General features: G+C 46.4%; 1 protein-coding gene across 7 annotated transcripts in view; it reads left to right on the forward strand.

Moving 5' to 3' along the window:
- Positions 1-23,571, forward strand: part of KLHL36 (kelch like family member 36) — a 24,345-nt gene extending 774 nt beyond the window's left edge. The window contains exons 1-7 of one of the 7 annotated variants that reach the window (XM_075433806.1): positions 14-337; positions 1,015-1,292; positions 5,458-5,535; positions 8,269-8,307; positions 9,401-10,474; positions 11,236-11,393; positions 17,732-23,571. In XM_075433806.1, the coding sequence (XP_075289921.1) occupies positions 5,476-5,535; positions 8,269-8,307; positions 9,401-10,474; positions 11,236-11,393; positions 17,732-18,287 (1,887 nt within the window). In that variant the 5' untranslated portion in view covers positions 14-337; positions 1,015-1,292; positions 5,458-5,475 and the 3' untranslated portion in view covers positions 18,288-23,571. Of the gene's footprint in view, positions 1-13; positions 338-1,014; positions 1,293-5,066; positions 5,184-5,457; positions 5,661-8,268; positions 8,308-9,400; positions 10,475-11,235; positions 11,394-17,731 lie in introns of those variants that run through there. The other 6 variants (XM_075433807.1, XM_075433809.1, XM_075433805.1 and 3 more) reach the window with 6 other exon arrangements.
- The last annotated feature ends 1,502 nt before the right edge of the window (positions 23,572-25,073 follow it).

A 25,073-nucleotide genomic window follows, 5' to 3' on the forward strand; every position in this document is an offset into this window, starting at 1 on the left:
GCACTGCGCCGGCCCCCCGCCCGCCCCCTGTCGGCCCTGGCGCGGGGGCTGGGGGTGATGCAATAGCCCGGGGCGCGGGGGGGGGCACCCCCACCCCTCTGGGGGATGCGCAGCCGGGCGGGGGGGCGAGGGGCGCGTCCCGCCGCGGCGGTGCGCTGCTCGGGCGCTGGTGCGTCTCCAGCCCCCCTCCCCCCCCGATGTTTTCCCAGCCCCTGACGGACGGAAGGAGGAAGGAGGGAGAAGCGATGCGCAAGATGGAGCGGGCGATGCCTGCGCGGCGGGGCCGGGCGCCGGGCCGGGCGCACGGGAGGTAGCCGAGCCGGAGGACTGAGAGCGGGTAGGGAAGGCTAGGGGAGCGGAGGAGGGGGGGCCGGCTGCGGGACCGTGCCAGCGGCGGGAGCCGGGCAAACCGCCCCGCTGCTTGCGAGGCTGCGGGCGGGGAGCGTCGCCCTGCACCGCCGCGGGTGGGAGCCGGGGGCCCTCCCCGTCCCCCTCCGGGCGGGCCGGCCCGGGCCTCGAGTGGGGGGGGTCTGTCGGGGTGACTCTGAGTCGCGACAGCTCGCCGCCCGCGCGCGCGCCGGCCCGTTGCGGGTGGAGCGGTCTCCCCCTGCCGGGCAGCGCCTCCCGCACCGCCAATTAAAGATGTAAATCCAGCCCGAGGCGACGCGCTAATGAGAGGTGCTGGTCCTCGGGCAAAGGGATGAGGGCCGTCAGTGGGACTGCGCCGCAGCCCTGCGCCCGCAGAGGCAGGGACGGGTCCTCTGCTCGGCAGAGCTCCAGGTGTTGGGGGTGGATGTCACCAGATGTTGGGGATAGAGGTCACCAGATGTTGTCGCACCCGAGGACCGGAATTTTAAAAACCAGTCTTTGTACATGTTAGTGGGTTTCTACCCTAAACCTGGGGGGCTGGATATTGCAAATGCAATAAAAACTACATTCCATGATAGAATGTATCCCATTTTGTTTCTTTTAAAGTTTCCAGTGGGATGTTCATTAATTATTTCATGTCAATAGGTTGTAAATGCAAAGTCTGAACAGTAAGAAACCTCATTACCACACTAAGTATTTTCAGACGTCTCGACGAGCAAGATCGCCAGAGCATGTGCTAATTGTGAGAGACATCATTACTGCCGTGCGATGTGAAGCCCTAATCCTGCACGCAGCTTCTGCTAGAGAGAGTCCTGAATGACGTGAGGTTCCCTGGAGCATCAGGGCCCAAGGCGGGAGCGTGTTGCTGCAGTGCATCTCTGTGATGTAGATGAGGTCATAGGGAAGAGAGAAATATTTCTGAGGTCAGTACAAGTACGGGACACGGCATCTGGGTGAATCACGCTCAGTATCTGTAGACTGCAGGCTCTAGATGATAATATAATGACACAGTACTAGTTCTGAATTTCTATTGATTTTCTTTTGGAAGTGTCTTTGGGAACACTTTTTCTTTTTTAAAAGCCTTTAAGCTGACCATTATCTGCTCATAAACATTTTTTTTTTTCATAGTCTGCATTTATCATCTTTTGGCACTACATTGCTGCTGTTTATACCTGTAACAGCCGCTGGTTGTCCTTGTGTCTTCAGGCTTGTTCCTCAGCTCCTGCTGCTTCCTAGGGGAGAGCTGGGTGGCTGAAATGTCATTTGCCCTAGAAGGAGAAAACCTCAACCTTGTTTCGGTCTCTGTGACCTAGTGCCTGGAGAGTTTGAATTGTATTCATTAGCAACTTCATGCCTCACACTTTTAAGTACCCGATTCAAACCACGCCTTCTTCTTGGGATCAAATCTCTTCTCTCTGCTTCTCTTCCTTGTCTTTGACACATTTTCATGTTTTTTTTTTTTTAACAAATGGAGGAATAAATACTGTGCTCAGTTTCATCAGGCTGTAATTGGAGAGGGGAAAATACCTACTCGTCTGGCTTCGGTGAGCTCTGATTTGGGAGTTTTAATGCTCATATGGGAGTTTTGAGATGCCCGCCTTCCGCACGTGGTTCTTTTCATGCTGTGCAGGAAGATGTCACTGGCCTGGCAGAAGTATCTGTCCACCTCATGGGAGTCCTCAGAGAGGAAGCACAGGCAACAGAGAAAGTGAAAGGACTTAAAAGAGGACATGCAGACTTCCTCAAAAAAATGTCTCCAGCAAGCATGAAGTCTTGGATATCTGGACTGACCTTCAGCCATCTAGACTGTACTAGTGAAGTTCAAGAAGGGCCTCAGAAGGGGCAGAGGGAGCTGAGCAAACAGGATGGCTCTGCAGAGCTGTGGTCCCACAGGAGACTTAGCTGTTCTTCTTTCTTTTTTTTGCCAGTGCCTTGCTGCTGTGGCTCTTTGCCGTAGCCCCTTTTTGTTGCTTTTCTGATCTCTCTATGTGGCTGTCCCCAATCCCACTTCTCCATGTCTTGTCTTTTCTGTGCAGCAGCAGAGAAAATAATGGAAAAAATAACATTCTTTTTCAGGAAAAGGCTGCTGTGAATTTGCAGATCGCAGTTAGCATTAGGGTTGTCACCAGAGTAGGATTTTTACTCAGTCCAGGAATTGCGGGTCTTTATCCTGGGTTCCTATGGTCCAAGGGCTACAGAAGAGACCAAAGCTAGCAAAAAATGCTTCTTGTCTTTGGACCCGATAATCAATTAGATTAGTAGAGACCTATCATCATCTCTGGTTTCTCTGGGGTGGGTGAAGAAGAGCAGGCCTGCAGAGCAGGACTTGGGGGGTACTGGTGGATGAAAAGCTGGACATGAGCCACCAATGTGCGCTGGCAGCCCCAAAGGCCAACCGTGCCCTGGACTGCATCCCAGCAGCGTGGGCACAGGGCGAGAGAGGGGATTCTGCCCCTCTGCCCCGCTCTGGTGAGACCCCCTGGGAGTCCTGCATCCGGCTCTGGAGCCCTCAGCACAGGACAGACCTGGAGCTGTGGGAGCGGGGCCAGAGGAGGCCCCAGCAATGATCCGAGGGCTGGAACCCCTCTGCTGGGAGGACAGGCTGGGAGAGCTGGGGCTGCTCAGCCTGGGGAAGAGAAGGCTCCAGGGAGACTTGATTGCGGCCTTCCAGTGCTTAAAGGGGGTCTTTAGGAAAGAGGGGGACAAACTTTTTAGCAGGGCCTGTTGCGACAGACAAGGGGTAACGGCTTTAAACTAAGGGAGGGTAGATTTAGACTGGATATGAGGAAGACATATTTTACAATGAGGTTGGTGTAACACTGGCACAGGCTGGCCAGAGAGGTGGTCGATGCCCCATCCCTGGAAACATTCCAGGTCAGGCTGAACGGGGCTCTGAGCAACCTGATCCAGTTGAAGATGTCCCTGCTCACTGCAGGGGGGTGGGCTAGATGACCTCTGCAGGTCCCTTCCAACCCAAAGCACTCTATGCTTCACTGAAGAGCAGACCGGCTGGATGCCGCTGCCCCAGCGCTGGAGCAGTTACCTGCAGTGAAGGGCTGGACGGCAGCTGGGGCAGGTGAAGGCGCTGCCATCCCAGGCAGCCCTGGCACACTCCCCGTGTTTAAAATGCTGCTGCTCCATGCTGCACGCACCGTCTTCTGCCAGTGACAACTGCCCCGTCGCCACGTGGGACACGTGTCCAAGCTGGGCTGCCCTTGGTGAGAGCAGATGGAGCTTGGATGCGCACACAATCTTGCCAGCTTCTGCTGTCCTGATGACAACGTCTGGAAGATACCCAGGAGGTCATAGAATCATAGAATTATAGAATGGTAAGAGTTGGAAGGGACCTTAAAGATCATCTGGTTCCAACCCCCCTGCCATGAGCAGGGACATCTTCCACCAGTCCAGGGTGCTCAGAGCCCCATCCAACTTGGCCTTGAACCCTGCCAGGGAGGGGGCAGCCACAGCTTCTCTGGGCAACCTGTTCCAGGGCCTCACCACCCTCATGGTGAAGAATTTCTTCCGAATATCTCATCTAAATCTGCCCTCTTTTAGTTTATAGCCATTCCCCCTTGTCCTATCACTACACACCCTTGTGAAAAGCCCCTCTCCATCCTTCCTGTCGGTCCCTCCACGCACTGGCAGCTGCTCTAAGGTCACCCCGGAGCCTTCTCTTCTCCAGGCTGAACAGCCCCAACTCCCTCAGCCTGTCCTCGGAGGAGAGGTGCTCCAGCCCTTGGATCGTCTCCGTGGCCCTCCTCTGGACCCGCTCCAACACATCCATGTCCTTCTTATGTTGGGGGCTCCAGAGCTGGACTCAGGACTCCAGGTGGGGTCTCACGAAAGCAGAGTAAAGGGGCAGAATCCCCTCCCTCGCCCTGCTGGCCATGCTCCTCTTGGTGCAGCCCAGGGCACGGTTGGCTTTCTGGGCTGCCAGCGCACATTGCCTGCTCCTGTTGAGCTTCTCGTCCACCAGCATTAACAAAGGCGGGTTTTTACTTGTCGTGTTTTAGTGAAGACCGTTGCACTCTGTGGTGTCTGTGTACAAAGCTGTTGCTTCACGCTTCCTCCCTGAGGAGGTGTACTGTCGGCCCTGCCGCTCGCCAGGGCGGTTTGTACTCACCTCTGACCCTCCGGGCGCCGATCGGAGAGCAGCAGCAGATCTGCCGAGGCGGTGCCCGCTGCAGGCCGGGCACTGCTGGAGCCGGACGGGTTCGTGTCCAGGCACGGAGCAGGGGACGGTGGCCGGACCTCTCCCTCCGCGGCAGCGCGCACACGCACACCCTGCGCGCTGCCACCGCCCGCCCAGCTGCTCCGCGGAGCCCCCGCGCTGCTGTCACCGACACCCCCGGCGCGGCCGCAGCCAGCCGGGCTCCTCGCCCCGCCGCCACCGCTGGCCCCGAGCCCCGGCCGCCGTTTGCTCTCGGCGGGGGTCACCGGAGGCGCCGAGGCCCTGCCCCGCAGCACCTCCCCCGGCGCCGCCCGCCGCGGGCCCTCCCCGCTGCCGCCGGCATTTCCGGGGCCGCCGCGCTGTGTCAGCTCCCGCTCGCGCCGCGGGGGTTTGCGGCGGCCGGAGGGTGCGGGCCATCCGCGGGGGTTTGCTGTTGCTGCCCCCGAGGAGCCGCTGTGCGGGAGCGCGGCCCGTGCGGCTCCCTCCCGCCGGGCGGAGGATGGGTGGCGGCGGCGGCGGGGCCCCGGGGGGCGCGGGAGCTGTGCGGCCCCGGCCCCGGCAGGGCCCCCGGCGGCGGAGCGTGGCCCGGCGGGCAGCGGGGAGGCGATGAGCCAGCCCCCGGCAGCCGCAACCGGGGCTGGCGGTGCGTGAATGGCTGCGGTCGGTCGTCGGCGTTGGTCTTTGGTTGTTCCCTGGTGGGCACCCAGCTGGGTGGCACAGCCGGGCCTTAATGGCAGGAAAAAAGACCACCAAGGAGCCGGGGGGGGGGAGAAAAAAGTGCAGCTCGGACATGTTCGAGCCGCAGATGAGGATGTGCGGGTTGGCTTCGTTGTGTTGTTTGTTCAGCACAGTACGATTTCTAGCGCGCTGAGAGGGTTGGTGTGCTGCTAACATCTTTTTTTTTGCCTTTGTTCTAGAAGTGCAGTGGATCGGTCATGGAGGGAACCAGGCAAACCAGGATCTGTCGTCCGCACAAGATAAGTGAATCCTCAAAGGTCTGTGCGTTTCGTGTTGCCTACCTAAAACGCAAGTTGCAGAAAAACCAAGAAGGGGGGTAAAGGCTTTCCTTTGGATGAACTGTTTTTGTAGGAGTGGGAATGTTCCGAGCTGTTACAAAGAGGTATGAAAATGGTGGTCTACCTGCTCAGATGTTTTTGATAGAAGAAGTTGCTACTTAGTGATTTAAAAAAAAAAAAAAAAAGCAGGAGCGAAGGGGCATCTGCTCATCATGACTCATAACTGAAAAAAGAAATCCACATCATCACAGCACAGTATTTTCTCTGCACCAAAAATTGAGTCATTAAATGCGATGGGTTTATTTTGGGGAATTTTTTGTACCGATCCATCTCATAAAATCCAAGCTAGTTACAGAAGCAGAGCTGGGATTACTTTTTAGATTTAGTCTTTGTTTTGTACCAGATGGGAGTCTTGATCCCGCAAACAGTAGTTATTCCAGTGAACTCGAGATGTTTTCTGAGGCTTGTGAGGTTAATGTTCTTTGTATAGAATCTCTGTCTGCACAAATACATTGATTATTAGTTGGGAATCCATGGAAGTCTGTCTTGGGTAGCTCTTTATGCAGGCCATCAGGATGATGACCTAAGATTTACAAGATGTTAACATCAGCTGTAATTACTATGTTTGCTTTGTTTCATACCAGTGAAAACTGCTTTTCTGTTCTCGTGTGAGCACTAGGTCACAGATGCTGCAGAGCAAGCACCTTGTACTACTGGCACCAACTAGAAGAGAAAAACTTCCCAGTGCCTGTGACTGCCTTGTCAAAGTTGAATGAGACAGATCTCATTTTCTTTTGCATCACTGATGAGTAGTGGTACCGCATTAACCATCTGAAAGAAATTAGATCTTTGAGTCCGAAAGAAGTTAAAATACTGGTCTAATACGATGGATAAAAGATAAATGGGACTAATTTTTAAATGCATCCCTGCCAATATAATCTTTCCCTGAGTGCAGATCCTGTCTACTATTAAAATGGTGTAGTCTGAATGCGATAATAATTCATCATATTAAAAATTAACTTGACAGCATTGTTTTATTTTTGGCTTAGACAGCAGCTGTCACTATGTGTTAAACTTAGAATTACTAGATAATGCTAAAGCTGTTCTACAGAGTATAAATAGCTTGAGAAAGATGTTCGTGTTTAGTATAAAATTAGTCTTGATTTTGAAATGTGCAGCTATCAGGTTCCGTTATTTACATGCTGAACGAATGAACTTGCTAAGTGGCTGGAATACGTTGATATATTCTGAGTCCTTTCAATGCCGTACGTAATGGCTTTATGCTTGATTTCTGAAGTAGCAGCAGCTCTGCATGGCAACAGGGATTTTAGGAGTACGAGTTCTCAGGCGTATTTGCGATCAGGATTATGCTGCTGATTTGAGAGCCAGCTAAGTAAATAGGGATCTCGGGCAAATCTTGTATTCTGGTGTGATCTTGTTATGCACGATGGTGGTATTAGAGAATATTAGAGAGAAGTGATCAGCCAATTTCCAGTGACAGGAGGCAATATGTTTTTGGTTTAATCCAATAACTGTTCCCCATGAGTCAGATTCAGAAGAGGGTGCTGTAAGATGTTAGTTATTGTCATGAATGTGTGGTTTGTCCTTTGGCATATCAATTATTCTCCCCACCTCCTCCATTCCCTGGTCTCTGCTTGGGCTCCTGTGTGATATCAGCATTTCTTAAACTCAGAAAAATGAAGATAAAAAACTTTACAGTCCTTAAACCCCGTATTTTTTTCTGTTACAGAGCTCTGGCAGTTTTATTCCTCAGTGGAAGTTACTTGGTCTACTTTGTTACTTTGTCTACTATGCTATAGATCCCTTTCTGAATTCAGAGATACGATGAGGAAATGAGTATAAGGCAAATTAAAGGGTTGTGGCCCAGGAAACTTATAATTATTGAAGCCTCTTCGCTTAGATTGGTTTAACTGTACACTTCCATGTATAAAGTTACTCCCACAGAAGGCTATTTGGCAGCTTAGTCTCCATTGTTTAGAAAAGAGCGTAAGCAAAACTAAAGAGAAACCACTGGGATATTATGCTAAGAGCAGCACATTTGGTTATTAATTTGGGTCTCATCTTTGTCGGGCTGCCTGTTGCTGTTCCACCGACTGCTAAAAGGCAGGCGTGGGAAGTCGGGCTCCCAAGGTCAGTATTAGCTCAGGACAGTTGGCTACCATCACGTCTCGACAGTGGTGAGCTGCGTGCATTAATCCTGGTTATCTCATCGTATAAAAGTACAATTAACAAATTATGTACACAGAGTGCATATGTAGAGGAAGGGTTGTGTGCAGGGGAAAATACTTGGCTCTAGGACTTGAACCTTTCCCATCCAGGTGGGTAGAGAGGTCATCTCACCATGATATACCCAACCCGTTAATGGCTTAGCCAGACAGCAGCAATCATGTGCTTTCTGTTTGGGAAGCCAGGAAAGTCATGGATGGTTAGGATTTCTAGGAGAAGCAACAGTTTGGTGAAGGAAAGGTTTTGAAAGCCTGAGAGGCTTGCACAGGCCTCATGTCACCTGTGTGACTGTTTTCAATGCAGACATGGAGTGAGATGGCTTTTCAGGGTGTCACTTCTGGGAATGAAGTCTGAGGGTGTAGAACTGGGCAAGACCCAGGGTCCTACAGCCAGAACTGTTCAGAGCTAGCTTAGGTACGATACAAAGATGTGCTTGCTTTCCACCTCCTTTCATTTCTCTTGCAGGTTCTTGCAGGCTCTGCAACTCTGCTTGTTTTGGATTTGGTAATTAAAATTATGTATTTGCATTTAACTTAACCTGGCTTTTATTAAGAGAGATCACAAGGTAACAGACTGTACCATCAAGCATTCCATTTCTCTGGAAGGGTGGTCCTAAAAGCTGCGTCGCTTGACCTGGTGGGGGGACCAGCTCCTTCCATACGCGTTCTGCAGGACATTCGAGGGGTGACAAAACATTTCCATTTTGATTCTTCTTAGGATTGGTAACGTGAGTCTGTGAGACGGAGGCGAACACTGGTTGCCTCAAAAGCTCTGTGGCATGTACAGAGCTGGTGGGAAGAATGTCTGGACCGGAGGGATCCCAAAAGGGCGCTGGGGGCCGTGTTCTGAGGGCATTTTACCCTTTCGCTAGAAAAAAAAAATGTTTAGTCATATTCATTAAAACAAAAACTACCCTGGCTTCTGGAAGCAAGTAGAAGTCTTGTGGCTTTGCACATAAATAAACAGCTATTATTTTTGAATGCAGTCTGTGTGCCTGGAATAATATGTAAAGAAAGGGGGGGATTTTACCCTAACGAGCTTAGAAATGCAGAGTTCTGAAAAGATTTAAGAGGGGGTAGCTGTCAAGTAAGCACTAACCCAAACAATACATGGGCTGAATGAAAATTTGGCGTACTGCTGCGTGTGTGTCTCCCACTCCAAATATTCAGTGAATAGCTTAGCTGAGAAGAACTCTTTAAGGAGTCGTTTGGGGGATGAGTAAGAAAGGAAATGTCAGCAAGATGTCTCGAAGACAATGAGTGGAAGAGTTTCAGAAAGTTGAGCCTGTATAAGTCATCAGGGAGGAGGTTTGGATGCAGCATCATGGAGGAGGTAGGAGTAAATTATTTAAAAAAAAAAAAAGGGGAAGGAGGAAGCAGTAAAAGTCTGCATAAGCCTTTCAAAGTGAAGGTGGGGAGCTTGGGCTCGTACTATGTTGCTTGCCAGCTGTCTCAAGTCGGAAGTTATTATAAATGTGCAACACAAGTAAGCTTTCTCTCTCTCGCCTATGACTGCATCTAATTGGAGAACACTTTGTGCACACTGAAATTTACCTTGGTGAAGATAACATCTGCCTGCTGCTGTTTGTTTACTCCAGGTGTACAGGTGGGATGACCACTCCAGTGTAGTTCTTCAGAGCCTGAATGAGCAGAGGCACCGAGGCCTCTTCTGTGACATTGTCCTCGTGGTGGATGAGCAGAGAGTCCCTGCCCATCGCAACCTCCTCGCTGTTTGCAGTGACTACTTCAACTCTATGTTCACCATTGGTATGCGAGAAGCCCACCAAAAGGAGGTTGAACTTTTTGGAGCCTCTTATATTGGCCTTAAGGCTGTAGTGGATTTCCTTTATGGCAGTGAGCTGTCTTTAGATGGAGGCAATATCGACTATGTGCTTGAGACAGCTCACCTGCTGCAGATCTGGAAGGTGGTTGACTTCTGTTGCGAGTATCTGGAGAATGAAGTCAGTGAGGAGAACTATTTGTACCTGCAGGAGCTAGCCTCAATTTACAACCTGAAGCGCCTTGACTCCTACATTGATTCTTTCATCTTGCAGAACTTCGGCACGCTGTCTTTCACCCCGGACTTCCTGCAGAACATTTCCATGCAGAAGTTGTGCCAATACCTGGACAGCAGCAACGTGCAGCAGGAGTGCGAGCACGACTTGCTTCAGGCTGCCTTGCAGTGGCTTACCCAGTACCCGGAAAGGGAGAACGAGGCTTACCAGGTTCTGGATAACATTCATTTTCCCTTGATACCTAAAAGTGATCTCCTCCATCGAGTGAAGCCTGCTGTCTGCTCTCTTCTTCCCAAAGAAGCGAACTGTGAAGGGTTCATAGAGGAAGCGGTGACCTACCATAACAATGTCACGGCTCAGCCGGTGCTGCAAAACAAACGGACAGCCCTACGGACCTGTGAGGAGAGGCTCCTCTTTGTGGGTGGGGAGGTTTCTGAGCGGTGCCTGGAACTGAGTGATGACACCTGCTTCTTGGACGTCCAAAAGGGGCAGTGGGTAGCAGAAACCCCTCTCCCAGCCAGACGAAGTCACCACTGTGTTGCCGTCTTAGGAGGCTTCATCTTCATAGCCGGAGGCAGCTTTTCAAGAGACAATGGAGGGGATGCAGCTTCAAATCTCCTATATAGGTATGATCCCCGCTGTAACCAGTGGATAAAGGTGAGACTTAAGCTGTATTATTTCTCTGTTTAAAGTCCTTAATGTTTACAATTTTTTTCCTTTGTGGGAATGCTTAAGTTACGCAGCGAAAGACCTTGGGGCAGATTTTCGGCTTCACTTGAGAACTGAGCATCTTGGCCGTAAAATTCCTGGTCAGCATCCACCTGCAACTCTTTAGATGACTTTGGGGAATAATGCTAGAATGGACTTACAGATGCAATTGCTTATTTCACCTTTCCCAAGCAGTAGCACATATAAATAAATAAAAAATGGATCTGATATAAAAAGGTCTCTGACACATGCCATATGTCTGTGTGCTAAATGTCTCTTAGAACAAGCTATTAACTTGCAGCCCTGCTGTAAAACCCTGCCAGCCAGTGCAGGACCTATGAAATATTACACTGTTCCCATACTTTGAACCACTCATCCTGTGTGGGTCAGTTATGTTTCTGAGTGAATTCAGTTTATGTCTCTTGCAGAGTTTTGTAAGGAGGCTCATGCAACACAAACTTCATAGAGTGACCTGTCTCTTGGATGCTTTCTGTTGTCCCCCTTTTTTGAAAAGGAATGCTGCATAACATGCTGGTGCAGAAAAGCAAGAGTATTTTATGAATATAAGGGATCAAACCCAGTAGCTCTCCTTTTCAAATAAATGGGAAGAAGCAAATTCTGTCCTCAGACGTGAATATACGTTAAGTCAGCTTGCTTACCGGATGTTGGAGATATCAGCATGTGATATTTTTTTTTTTTTTTTTTGATAGGTTGCCTCCATGAGACAACGCCGTGTAGATTTCTACCTGGGAGCTATTACTGACATGCTGGTAGCTGTTGGTGGCAGGAATGAAAATGGGGCACTTTCTTCAGTTGAGACCTACAGTCCTCAGAAGGATTCATGGTCCTATATAGCAGGCTTGCCAAGGTAATGGACGTGTTTGGAAAGTTACCCCATGTTTGAGGAACAGTAGCAGAGGGAGCTTGTGGGACTTTAGCTGATCAGTGGGCATGCCTAGAAGGGAGGGGAGGGGAGATGTAACCAACATGGTGTCGGCAAGTAACAAACTGTATCAGCATTTGGTGTTCGAGCAACCATTTCTTCCAGGCAGCGTGCCTCATGTCGGCTTGATTGGTTTTAATTTTTGTCCTGAGGTACGTCTGAAATTTCATTTTTAAATTAGAATTTTTTTTGCCTTACTTTGTCACCTTGTTGTGATTGCTGTCCTTGCAAGGTGTTTCCCTCTGTTAGGCTGCTGAGGTTGGCTGTTGCAGATAAACCATGTTTACCTGTATTGCAAATACAGAAAACCCAGGAAAACCTGTGACCTCTCTTTCTCTCATAGTTAAAACTTAGCCGCTCTACTTTTGAGAGGCTTTAATATTGCAGCTCTTCTTGTAACTGCAGCACAGGACATTGCTCCTGTCCTGAATCAGTGTTTGAGTAGTGACTTCGTAAGAATGGTACGATAGCATTTCACTTGCAAACAGCTATTCAGATTTAGTAATATTTCACATTCATGGAGATTACAGGAGTACTGGCTATATGAATGGTATTTTCGTGATGTCTGAAACCTGCAACTTCAGCAGCAGTGCTTGCTTTCTTAGAGGCATCATGAACAAGATACTTGCAATTTGATTTGAGAGTTCAGGTTTTTTTTCCCCTGACTCCCTGAGCTGCAGAGCTGCAGAGCTGTAGGCAGCCAGTGAAGGCACAGCAGCCTGTTGCCCGGTTCTATTTTGGGCAGGTGCTGCAATGCGAGTCTGATCCAGGCCAACAGCTGGGCTTGAGTGCTCTTCAGAAGCAGGATGCTTTTCTTTCCATTTTATTTCTGCTCACATAGATAGATCTGGCAGTTGAGGCTAAACACCACAATCTTTCCTGGGAAGCTGTGTTTGAGAGTGTCTTCAGTTCCTAAGCCCTTCTGTTAATTGGAGTGGCCTCAGATCCCAGTAATATCTCATAGAATTTGTAGCACAGCTCTTTTTTTTTTTTTTCTTTTAAAATGTTTTTCAAAGAAATGTAGGTGTGACCTGACTGCCTGCTATATTGTTAGAAAAACACTCACCTTAGAACTGGTATGGATTTTTTTCCCCAGCATACATGGGAAAGCATATACAAGGAAGCTGTCCGAAAAGGGGCAGTTTTTCTGCATGTTCCTGCTGCTACCTGTGTGTTGGCTTTGGGAATTTTGCAGCTGCAGCATTTAAAAGTGAACTTTGACGTGGAGGGTGTTAATTTTTTATTAGATTGCTTAGCTGATCTGCTTGGACTGGCCAAAAGTCGCCCTTGTGGGATAGACCCCACTTACGTTGAGGTAGCTGGTTGCAAAACTGCAGGCTTAGGCTGTAATATGGCAACTAAGTTACTGCTGCATTCCAAAGAAATAGTTCTGCATCCTCTCCTCCTGCCTGCTCTGTCCTCATCCTGTTGCTACCTGTCCTGTGTGCCAGCTCAGGTGTTTGTGCAGCTGCCTGGTGGACTAGTTTTCCACTTTTCCATGTAGCTGCTCTCTTGCATGTAAGTATCTCTTTAGTCAGATCTTAGTCGACACTTCCTGCCTTCAGATTTTCTGTCTTTTCAGCCCTCTTTCTCCTTTTGGAGAACTCTTGCGTTGGGCAGTGTATTGTTGGCAACAAACATTTTTCTGCATAGGAGGAATAAAGCAAAAAGAACTCTATGCAGGTTGCAAAAGGCAAAAATCAGTGCAGAGGTGGACAACAGAAAGAAACCTTTCAGAATGCAGGGGCAAGCAAGCGCTACTCGAGCTCAGGGAGAAAGGAGTGGCTCTGGCAGGTGTGGGTGGCTGCTGAAAGGGATCTGGGCTGTCCTTTCCTGAGGTACTTCAAATGGATTTGCTGACAGCGGAGGAAGGATGAGAGAGAATTTTGTGATCTATTCAAGACTAGAAGAAAGCATGCTAGTTACCATTTCTTCTGTGTGCTCCTGTATCCCTTTAGCCCTTGATCTGATCTGTTTTTCCTCCCCGTCAGATGCTTATGTTCCTCAGACTGATATTAGTTACTGCTTTTACCCAAACAACATCCTGCCCACCCCTATTCTGGCAGCAAGTCTTTTCTCCTCATGTAGAGGAAATCAGAAGCTCCAGTCCTCTGCTTCCTGACTGCCCAGTCAGGCAACATGTCCCAACGTAGCTGCCTTGTTTCCTGCATTTTTCTGTCTTCTTCTTCTCCGACGAGAACATGTGCAGGTGGTTTGTCCTCTTGGGTGTGTGGCCGCCAGGAGCAGGCTCCCTGCCCGCAACCCTGGTGTTGTTTCTGACCACTCGAAGCCGGCAGCTGCCTGGAAGGCTGTTCCTGGAGTGATATAGGTGCACGTCGAGGTTATTCTGGAGTGTAGGCTTGCGTTGTTCGATTTGAACTGCATGGGGTTGCACTCTTAGAGGTTACTTATTTGTTAAAGCTTCTACTCTCAACATCCCGAAAATGGTTTTATTTCTTTTCTTTCGAAGTGTTATAGCTTTCCCTGTGTGGAGATTTTCAGGAGGAAAGCAACGGTTGCGTCCTTGAATACAGACATGCCTCCTGTCCGTTGCCAAATCCTGTGTCCATGTTGCTGTGCACAGGCACAGTCATACGCCTCTATGGAAGAGCTTCGCAAGCTCTTTTTTATCTCTTCTTCCCACCCCAACATGGTCAAAACAACACATCGTTTTCACTAACCATTTTCTTGGAAGAAGCTGAGCTGTTTTAACTGAAATAATGCTGCCTTGCTGGAGAAGAAAACACAGCATCTTGAGACAGACGCTTAATGTGGAAGACTTCAGCCAAGCTGTTTAAAGGCTGGACCTGGTCCAAGTCTGCTGCAAGTGAATTTTGCCTGGCTCTCATTTGGGTCCTTAGTTGTGGGATATCTTTCCCATTCTTCAGAGAGGTCCTGTATTTTTTTCACCATTTTCCCAGGTTCTTTGGGAGCAGTTGCTGCTGCAGTTTCTAGCCTGGAAGGGAGCAGCGGTGGCTGACAAGCTTGGCAGAGCAGAAGTTGGTGCAATGTGTTCTCGTCTTGAACAGACCATGAAAACATGTGCTGCAGACATGAGTGAAATTAATTGAGTGGCCTAGGTTAATGTCTGGCAAAACAACTGAAAGCAGTTGTATGAGGAAATGTGTTGGAACAGGTTAAAAAATGATAGTATCTGCTCTACCAGTTGTGTCATGAATAATCTCGCTGGGTTGCAACAGGTGGACACGGAGACGTGGAGTAGCCACAGCTCGCCTGGACTGTGGTTGGAGTAGGGGATTCCCAAAGCTTTATCAAGTCAGGCCAAGTGTTCTTCTACTTACAAAAATAAATGGTAGATTTTCTAGCATGTACTGAATGGTGTTACTTGGTCAGAAACTGTAATTTTTGCAGCATTGTGTGTGGATAAGTCATTCAAAATCGGCGTCTGGCTCTAGCAGATGTTAATCAGTCGAACTTTCTTTCTCCTTAATGCCTCTGTCTTTTTCTGGCCACTCTTATAGATGATGCTGCCAAAACGCTTGATGCTTTCTGTTGGAGGGTGTCTGGACCCACTGTACTGAAGTGTCCTGTTCTGTTGGATGCTTCGATGTGCCTCTGTTTAAACCATAGGGCTTGCAGAAAGGATTCTTATTGATTGTTTTCGATTTTTGCATTGTATTTCATGCAGTTTTCTATTAATGTGAAGCCAGGTATGTGTGCAGTTTTGGACGAGCTTTTCAGAAGTCAGGTAAAGTGAAACACCTCTAGCATATTTCGGTGGGTAATCTCCCTATATTGGGAAATAACAAACTGATGGTTGATTTGATGCTTCAGATATGATTGCCTGTTTCAAATTACTCTTGTAGCTATTGCTATTCACTACGCACACGCATTGATTGAGGCAAAAAGAAAAGCATCGGTGCTTTTTCTGGAGCTGTCTATGCTAGACTGCATGCACGTGGTTGAGAGAAAATGTCTATTGCTTGCTTACCTGTAGAGAATTCCACTTTCCAGTTAGTGTAGGAAAACATTGAACCTACTTCTCCAAAGGTCATTCAAGTTTTTCTTAACTTACGGTCTTTTTTTTTTTTTCCAAATACTCAATGTAATGTGATTTCTATGAGTGGTACAATAACCCTGGGCTATGTTTTGGATTCAGTGTTATTGCACTCTTCTCCTTCTGACTCCTCAACACTGTCTGTGACCTGACACTGCCTCCACCATGGAGCGCACTGTGCGTCCTCCAGGTAGCTTGTGGGTTAGATGTGGGTTTAAAATCTAGTGTAGTTTGAGAAAGGAAATGAATTCAGGTTGTCCATCCTGCTTCCCAGACAGGTAGTCTACTTTTTGAGAACCATTCCTGTGTATATAGAGAAGCAAAGACTCTAGCAACCAGCCTGGGTGCCAGTGGAGACTTAACACTCCCAGTTCCTCCCCGTGAGAGACCACCAACAAGGTAGAGCAGCGTCTATGTGCACTATACCTGCCATAGCCTTTCTGGCAGGTGCGAAAGCTGGGAGTGCATGTGCTCAGGGTATTTCACGTTAAACAGAAGCACCGAGCATGAGTTACGTGCTTCCATGGTTAGGCAGATTGTGAGCTGTAGAATTTTTTAGTTGCCTTTTTGGATAAAGTCTCATAACTGTGCCTTAATCCTGTCTGCTTGCTTGCTTGCTTTTTTTCTGGGTGGCTAAGAAGCAGTGCAGTTCTGAAGTCATCTCTGCAAGGTCTCCGGGGATGGTGCTCCAGCCCCTGTAGTTGAAAGGTCTGTCCTGTTCACTCAGCATTCTTAGGCCAAGTGTGTCAAGGATTTTTCTGTTTCTTGTAGCAGGAGCCTTTTGAAATACCTGATTCGGACACTGGTAAGGGGTCAGAAGCTTTGGTAGGCATCTAGAATAATAAACATCTTATGTTTTTCTCAGAAGTGTTGTGCTTTTAGGGTAGATGTGGGTTTTCTTTTCTCTTCCACCTTTTCCCTTGGCACAAAAGTGCTTGGCCCTTAGGTGTGTGGAAGAAGCTATGATACCGTTTTTGTAGCTGAGAGAAACTATTACTATGCGAAATAAAAACAGCTCAAGGTTCTATCCACATTGAGTTTCGAGTATGTTCAGGCATGGTTCAAAAACATTCCATGCTAAAGTCATGCTAACGTAGGTTTGTCTGTGATAGAGGTTGAGTTGTCTTGAGTCCTTGACTACAAAGTATGGTAGTAGAGGCTCGTGCATACAGCGTGATGAGCACGCTGCTCTGAAGCCCTATGGGTAGTACATTGTTTGAGCTCTTTGTACCGGTGTGTGAGCCAGTTTGCTGTGGCTGGTGCTGCAGCTACATCTTTTGACACCCCCACACCTGAAAAAAGAAAAGGCATATGCAGGAAGGGTATGTTCAAAGAAGCCGAGGCTGTCCCTTGCCTTAACATTCCACTTATAAGAACTCAGAGGGGTTTGGTCAGGAATATCCTAGTGTCAAGTTAAGAAAAGCCTCAAGAATTAGGTTTGTAGTGGCTTTATTATAGCTGATCAAAGGGGCATTCTCTCTGCCCTGTGGAAACTGCATGCATGATGTTGGTTCTACCATCTTGTTTTGTCTTACTTCAAATATGGAAATTGATTGTCTGAGGTCTGTTGCCTTGTCTTGAGGTGGCCAAAGAAGTTATCACCTGTATAGCAGAAGTGGTAGAGCAGATGGATAGCTCATGAAAAGGACACTACATGGATCATGACTGCAAATACACTGGGCTGTGAACTCTGGTGGGTAAGAAACGTGATTCATGATCCTGAAGCTGTGGAAGGGGAAGGCAGCAGTAGTTTTCATGCTGTTTTTTCTTGGTTAATCGTACTGGTAAGCCTGAAAGGTATCATGATTATTTCCTCTTTCTGTCATAGAAACCCTTGCTGACATGTGGATTTTTTCCTCTCTGGCCCTCTCAGACTGATCCAACCCAAGCACTGGAGCAGGAAAATGGGAGTGGAGGCCATGCCAACTAAAGCAGGATGGGTTACTTCTGTTGTGTGACACACTGTAGAGGATGCCTTAAAAAGTGATTGTCATACCTTAGCGCTCTGTAGCGACCAGGTATAAGAAGGATGCTTTAAACAGTGATTGTCGTACCTTAGCACTCTGCAGCGCAGGGTGAAGCAGTATGAATAAGAATAGCTACTGGGTAGCCAACAGGATTAGTGATTCTTCTGTCTTCAGTTACTGTTTATTTTCCTTTTTAGTACCCGTCCTTGTTGAATGCTTGTGCACGTTGATAAAATCCGTAAGTACTAAGGCGGATCATTTTTGTTTGCCCGTCCTAGGTTTACCTATGGCCATGCTGGAACAGTCTACAAGGAATTTGTGTACATTTCAGGAGGCCACGATTACCAAATTGGCCCCTATAGAAAAAACCTGCTGTGTTACGATTACCGCACAGATGTTTGGGAGGAGAAGAGGCCGATGATCACTGCCCGAGGGTGGCACAGCATGTGCACCTTACAGGACAATATCTACTCCATTGGAGGCAGCGATGACAACATAGAAACCATGGCGCGTTTTGACATTCTGAGTGTGGAGTCATACAGCCCCCAGTGTAACCAGTGGACCAGAGTTGTTCCTCTGTTGCAAGCAAACAGTGAGTCAGGGGTGGCAGTCTGGGAAGGCAAGATATATATCCTTGGAGGCTACAGCTGGGAAGAAACGGTCTTCTCCAAAACAGTCCAGGTTTATGATAAGGAGAAAAATAAGTGGTACAAAGGAACTGACTTACCCAAAGCAATTGCTGGTGTGTCTGCATGTGTCTGTGCATTGAAACCCAAAACAGAGGACAAAAAGAAAAAGACGAAAACAAAAAAACATCAAGATCGAGGAAGATGACTACTTCTGGCTAACCACCCTTGGATGGTGGGCTCCGAAAGGACCTTGTGTTTAGTCATTTCTATCTAACCCTGATTCTTTCTTTTTCTTTTTAAATGGGGGGTGGAGGCATCTTCTCAAGCCTCTGAAAATGTTTAGTTGAATGTGGGGTTTGGATTAAGCTCATGTTTAAGGTAAAAACAACAAAAGAAACAAAAAAACCCACACCCCACCCCTCCTACTATATAAGAGGTGATCTGTCAAGAGAGGTTATGCTCGTCTCCTGAATGTTAAGGCTTAGTTTTTTACTTCTGTGATTCATGGCATTGCTACATGCATCGTATTATATCGATGTTTTTAAAATAACATTGAATCTGTGGCTGAGATGATAATGTCAAGGGGAAGAAGGCAGAGTAGTAAGTCTTTGGTTTGAAGTTACACAGCAGTTCAAAGGAGTTCAGAAGCAACTGCTAAGAAAAATGAAACAGATCTTCGATGTTGTACATCTTGAATTTTTGTAATGTTAAATTTCATTTATAATACGTTCTTGCCTTGTTAGTATCAGATTTCTGAAACGCATGGGTATTCAAAGAGAATATTGCTTTTGGTGAATGCAGGTCAGATCAGTTTGAAGAGCAAATAACTCCACTATACTCTTAAGATTAAGACCTTACTGTGTGGCTAAAGAATAGATGGGATTCACCTGGGCTTGGATTGATAGCCTTGTGAACTTGGACATCTGGGAAAGGCGAGATGACTCTTTGCATCCCTTGTTGTGGCACTTTTCATATCTAAACACAATAGCAAGTTTTTCATGGGCTTTAAAACATGCCCCAGAATGAGGAAAAAAAAAATCTATTGAAAAACTTGAAAGAAGATTTGAAGATTTGGATGGAAACTGTACAATTTGCCTTGGGCTTCAAAGCAGATGGAACTGATAGAGCTCAGTGCGAGTTTGGGGTTTCCTGAGTAGGGTAACGGTGGGGAGAAATGGCAGGAGTATCCCTTGGGTGAACTTGAAGGAAGAACATGTCCCTCCCCAGCCCTACCAAGCTGTAGCAGCTGGGATCCACTTCATTTAACTCAAGCCTCACAGTTGTCATGGCTAGTAGCCAGTGTAAGCAGGGGTCCATACTGGACTTGTCTGTTGTCAAAAAGCTCATTAACTCAGGATGATTAACTGGGGTTCGGTAATCATGAAGAACAGCAACTTGTTTTTTTACCTGAGCTAACAGCTCGCACTTTTGTCTTCTTTTTATTTTTCAAGTTCAAAATGTCTTTCCATGAGAGTAGCCTCTTCTGATGGGTTTGGTGGGGACTCAAAGCCATGGCTCATCAGGCGTGCCACCGAACACCTTCCCCAGCAAGACAGGTTCAAAAGGAAGAAACCCAAAATATGCCCAGGACTGCGTTTGGCATCCAGACAGTGGGACTGAACTGAAAGTCGTCTGTTAGCTCCTCTGTGTTACACTATCCTCTGCACACCAAGTCAGGAGATTTCTGACCCAAGTGTTAGTCCACCCTCTACAAACACAGCTGGTTGTGCTGCAGATACTGAAATTCCCCGACTGCCTGGCCAGCTTTCAGGCATTCACCCTGGGGCGTTTTACGGATGCACCTCTGATTTGCAAGAAGTCGATCACCAGCAATCTGATAGAACCCCTTCAGTAATTGTGACAATGCCAGGCTACAGATTAATATTCCTCCTTTCCAAAAGAAGAAATTTTTAGAAAGTTTTTTAAAAACAACTTTTATACTTTTTTATAACACATTTTGCTAACTCAGTCTTTTGTTTGTCGTATGTTATATTATTTTCTATAGCAGCTACTGCTCTGTAATTGTGACCCCGTTGTTGCCATTAGGAACTCGTCCTTTGATGGGTCTTTCAGCCTTTGTGTGGTTGGTCGGGATGCGATGCAGCTGTCAGAGCAGCATTTACATTCTCAGCATTGTCAGGCAGCCAGATATAATTGTGACTATTGTACGGCCCCTTCCCCAACAGTCCAGCTCACCAGACATGCTCATAAACAGCTTTATTTTCAGCTACTGGTGATCCGCTGAGTGGATTTCAAGGGCTTTGGTTTAAAGTTCTGCTGGGGAACTGTTGATTGTTGCTGTTATTCCTTCTTTCACATCTCCCTTGTGCACCACAACCTGTATTTTGCATTTGCCTTTTTTTCCATCTGGTTGTTTCCATACAGTTGATCCTGCTACCCTCCTTTTTTTTTTTTTTTTTTTTCTTCCTTCTCCCAACTATTTACCTCAATAATTGGATAACACTAAGAAAACATTTTTGCACTTAATTTCATTTGAAGCTTTTGTAAATTAAGCAACTCCTAGATATGTTAGAAGAACATATTTGTATTGAAAGAGGTACATCTGAATACATTTCTGAAGTGCAAGGAAGTTACAGGTTTCTTCTTCAGTGCTAAGAACAGATTTAAGAAAACTAGTTGAAATTAATTTTGTGAAACTCCTTAAGGATTTTTTGGTGTTCAAAAAAAAAAACAAGCCTCAGGAGTTAGTCTTTCATTTGCATTAACAGATTTATTTTAAAGCCTTTGCACACTGCATGAGGTAATGGTTATTCTTTTTTTATCCTAAAAATAAATTTTAAAAAATAACAAAAACAAACAAATATTTTGGTTATCAGAAACTCATTAATGAGTTGTTTGGGTTTTTTATATCTGAAATCCTTGCTATGTTGACTGACAACTACTTAACATTTTGGGACATTTTCATGTGTTAAGTATTGAACAAAAATTTCAAAGGCTTGCTTTGTTTCTGTTAATGGGTTGCTTATTACTATATCCCCTCTTTTAATGTGTTTATGTATTCCATTAAAGTCTGGAAACAATAAATCCAGTTTAGAATATTGTATTCATCACCATCTAACTTGTGGATTGATTTAATTGAGGTTTTTGTTTTTGATAAATTGGAAAGAAGTAATTTTGTAATTATTTTTAGGTGGCATTGGTAACGGTGGAAACATTTTAATAGTCAGAAGCTAAGTGTAACAATATGAAGTAGCAATATAACTTACTAGGCTAATCCACCTTTTCTGCATCATGCTCCAAACCACACAGTCAGGAATTACTTTTCCCATTTTTTGCAGCTGTGACAAAAGACCCAATCCAGTTTATATAGTGGTTTCAAAGATAGTATTTCAAGGGGAGTAGACAAACACAGTTATAACTTCATAACATTAAGCTTAATTGCATAGGCAAAATATAACCTCAGTATTCATTGAAGACACTGTCTGTAAAATAGGCAGCCAACTTCAGAAAAATGCAGTTACTTAGGAGCACTTAGCTGTAAGGAAGATTCACCAGAAGAGAATTGGTTCTGTTGTAACCAAAACCAGGGCAGAAATAAGCTTTATTTTTCCCGGTCCATTTATCGTCTCTTCAAAAATAGAGGCCATAGGTGAGTATGGAACATCTCTCACGTTATTAGATGTCCCTGGGATATCATACCTGTTGTTGCCATACGCATTTTTCCATTATTAAAGGAATAAATAATTACCATTTTTACCTACGAGACCCACGGTAGTAAGCATTGGTAAAAGCAGAGTCTGGCAGAGCAGCCCTTGACTGTGGGTGTTGTGTCGCCGGAGGTAGCTTACGGTCGCTCAAGGAGTGCGTTAGGAGATAGCACACGATGCTTGAAAATCACTTACGCTCCCAAGCGCTCAACTGCTTTGTGAAATTGATGTGCTGGAATTCTGCAAAAACGAAAGGGAGAATACGTATTACCCGAGTAGATTTCTACTTTGATTTTCGAGGTCTGAACAGCCCTCTCGGCAATTAAGATAATTCGAGAAAAGACATACCGACTTGATCTGTGCTCTTAGAGAATCAGCCTGGCTCCCGCACCCGTACATGCCACTGCCTTCATCTGTGCACTTTGTAAAACATTTTACTTCTTGTCAGGAAGCATAGCTCTTTCTTCCTGCTCTGGGGAAAAATAACCACTGCTCTACCTCATTTTTGAAAAGGTTCCTAGTGCCAGATTCTGAGCAAAGCTCGCTTTACCTGACACAAACAGCTAGCAAAGCCCTCGGGTTTTCCCTTCCCACACTTCCATGCCTGCATCTTGGCATCAGCATGTCAAGGAGCTGCTGCCTGCAACACTGACGTTAGATAACATAAATCCCTCAAGATACCCCGAGGAAAAATTACACCGCGGTGTGAGATGCAGTTGTTTTGAAAGCTTGAGAAAGAAGCTGGAAATATTTTTGTTCTCAAGTTGAAATCTTAAATAGAGAAAAATGTGCCTGAGTGTCCATCTTTCTCTGTAAGAGATCAGACTGCTTTCTTCCAAATACTGGTGATTTTCTATGTGCTGTTTAAAATTCAGTCTTCTTAAGTGACAGCAAAAAAGTGTCTCATGTCTAGAGAATTTAAATAATTTAACCTTTAGTACTCTTTCTGGGAAGCAATTTAACAGAAAATAAATCCAGATTCTAGTTGTGATTCTTAACTTGCTGATAGTCTTAACGAAGCTCTGACCAGTAAGAACTTTCTATGGAAAAAAAAAGCACTAGCATGTGACAAGCTTTATGTATTATTTTATTTCAGCTTTTTGTCATATTTCAGTTCTCATGAATGTAATAATGAGTGAGGAGCTAATTACACCCTCACGAACTTACGGCTTTGAGTTGTCTTACGGACCAGGTCGGGGCAGAGGCATCTCCAGGTGAGATGGAGATGTTCCGTCACTGCGCTGTGCGAGTCAGGGTATAGACGAGCTCCAGCTGCTCACAGTTTCCTTCTCCCTTCTGGTAACTCCACTACTAAGTGAGAGACATGCAGCCCAGCAGCGGGTTTGTTGATACCACATGTATTTTTAGCATCACATAGGCTCGCTCTGGAGTTCTGAGTAGCTTTGGGAAAAAAGCGTACCTTTGTTTTTATCATGATGGGTTTGGTGACAAAACATGACAGGAAGGTGAGATTGAGACTTGCAGGTTCTTTTGAGATTGCAGCCCTAAAATAGATGATGGCAGAAGAGAGAAGCCTCGTATTTAAGATCAAGATGAATAAGTCACAGATTTTGTAATTCAGCCAAAAGGTCTGCATAGATGATTGAATCACAGAACATACTGAGTCAAGCATCCACGTGATCTACTAACGCTTGTCCAGACTTCGAATTTGTTTCATGTTAACTTGAACTAGTCCATGCTCAAGTTCCTTACATCGACAAATTAAACGTGTTTGTTACAAATTTTCAGCAAATGTAGGAATATGGCATTTGAAGTCTGGTTTGCATTAATGCATTTGTGGAATAAAACACCTCCTATTGATGTCCTGTGCTACTCTGCTTGTCGCTTCCACCTGCAGAACCATTCCTGCACTGCTGCTGCCCGACTGCCCTCTGTGAGCACCGGGATGCCTGCTGCTGGCCTGTGCCGCTCAGGCCACATAAAGTGGCCTAAAACTTCCTCTGCAAAGTTGTTTCACTCCAAAGTACCAGGCTTTGGGAAAACCTCAGCAGTGACTTCTGTTCCTTCTTCCCCATCACCACATCACGGAACGGCTTCCGTGCCCCCGTGACCACTGTGACCGCAGCTCGATTTACCTCTGGCAAAGCTCATAGCGTCTCCATAGACCTTATGCTGGAGGAGCACTGCGGCAGCTGCGTTTGATAGGTCATGCCGATGACACCTCTGTGGACGTTGACCTAGAGTAGGTGGGTTTGCTGTTGAAAAATTAAAATACCAGGAGCCAACAGACCCACGAGCAGCAGCCCCTTCCTGAGATCCAACCAGGGAAGATGACTGCTGCTTGTAAATACTTTATGGTTGGCAACGGTGCTTATGGAGTGAAAAGAGCTCCCTCCCCAATACCATTTTTGTGCTGTTATGGGTACGAGGCTGGATCCACTATGCTCCCTTAGGCTCCTGGTGCCTTAAATAATGTTTCTGGGTTTTCTCTACACAGCAGCCACCTTTGCATTCTGTGTTTCGGTCCTGCCATAACACAGTATAGTACTGACTGTTTTTTTAATTCCCAGTTGAATCTCATTACCGGAATGACTGAGGAAGTAGCAAAACCCTGACTGTACCTAGAAACCATTAGAATAGAAGTTCTGCATCTCCAGAGAAACAGTCTTCAGAGCTCGTAAAGCTCCACACAGACAGCAGCAAACCTCCTGCAGTGATCGGCCAGTTCTTGCAGCACTACGGGAAGACATTCCCTTCTGCCTCTGAAAGAACAGAGGTGTGGGTCCCACCGGTTGCTTCAGAAAAGTCACACGTATAAATCCTTCACCTCCTGAGCACTGTCGGAAGCACAGGTCTTATGATCTAGTGAAATCATGTGGAGTATGCTATGGAAATGCGAGCCGTTCCCAAGCACTCTGCATTTACAGTAGCATGAGAACAATTACAGCAGTTACTGGGAGGCAGCTAACTAGGAGCTGTTTATTTGGCTCACCAACTAATGTCAGACAATCCTTTCTTACTTCCATAGCCACGGACCTCATTTGTTGTTGATCAGTTCATAAAATAATTGTCAGTACTGTACCACGTTGTGAGGAACATTACCCCATGAATCTTAAGAATGTGGATACACAGAAAGAAAACTAGAGCACTGCTTTTTTAAAGTTGGAAAAGCAACATGTTGTTTGGGAGCTATAATTCATGGCCACTGGCATAAAGGATAGAAGAAAATAAAACTGCTTTGTGCAATTCAGTGAGCAGTAATGCAATAACAGACCACTAAAAATGGCAAAAATGAATGGTAACGCAGAACCAAGGCAGAAACTTCCCAGCAGGTAAGTTTCTTCAAAGCATGTTATGACAAT

The sequence above is a fragment of the Opisthocomus hoazin genome, chromosome 12 (assembly GCF_030867145.1).
Source record: "Opisthocomus hoazin isolate bOpiHoa1 chromosome 12, bOpiHoa1.hap1, whole genome shotgun sequence".
Taxonomy (NCBI): domain Eukaryota; kingdom Metazoa; phylum Chordata; class Aves; order Opisthocomiformes; family Opisthocomidae; genus Opisthocomus; species Opisthocomus hoazin.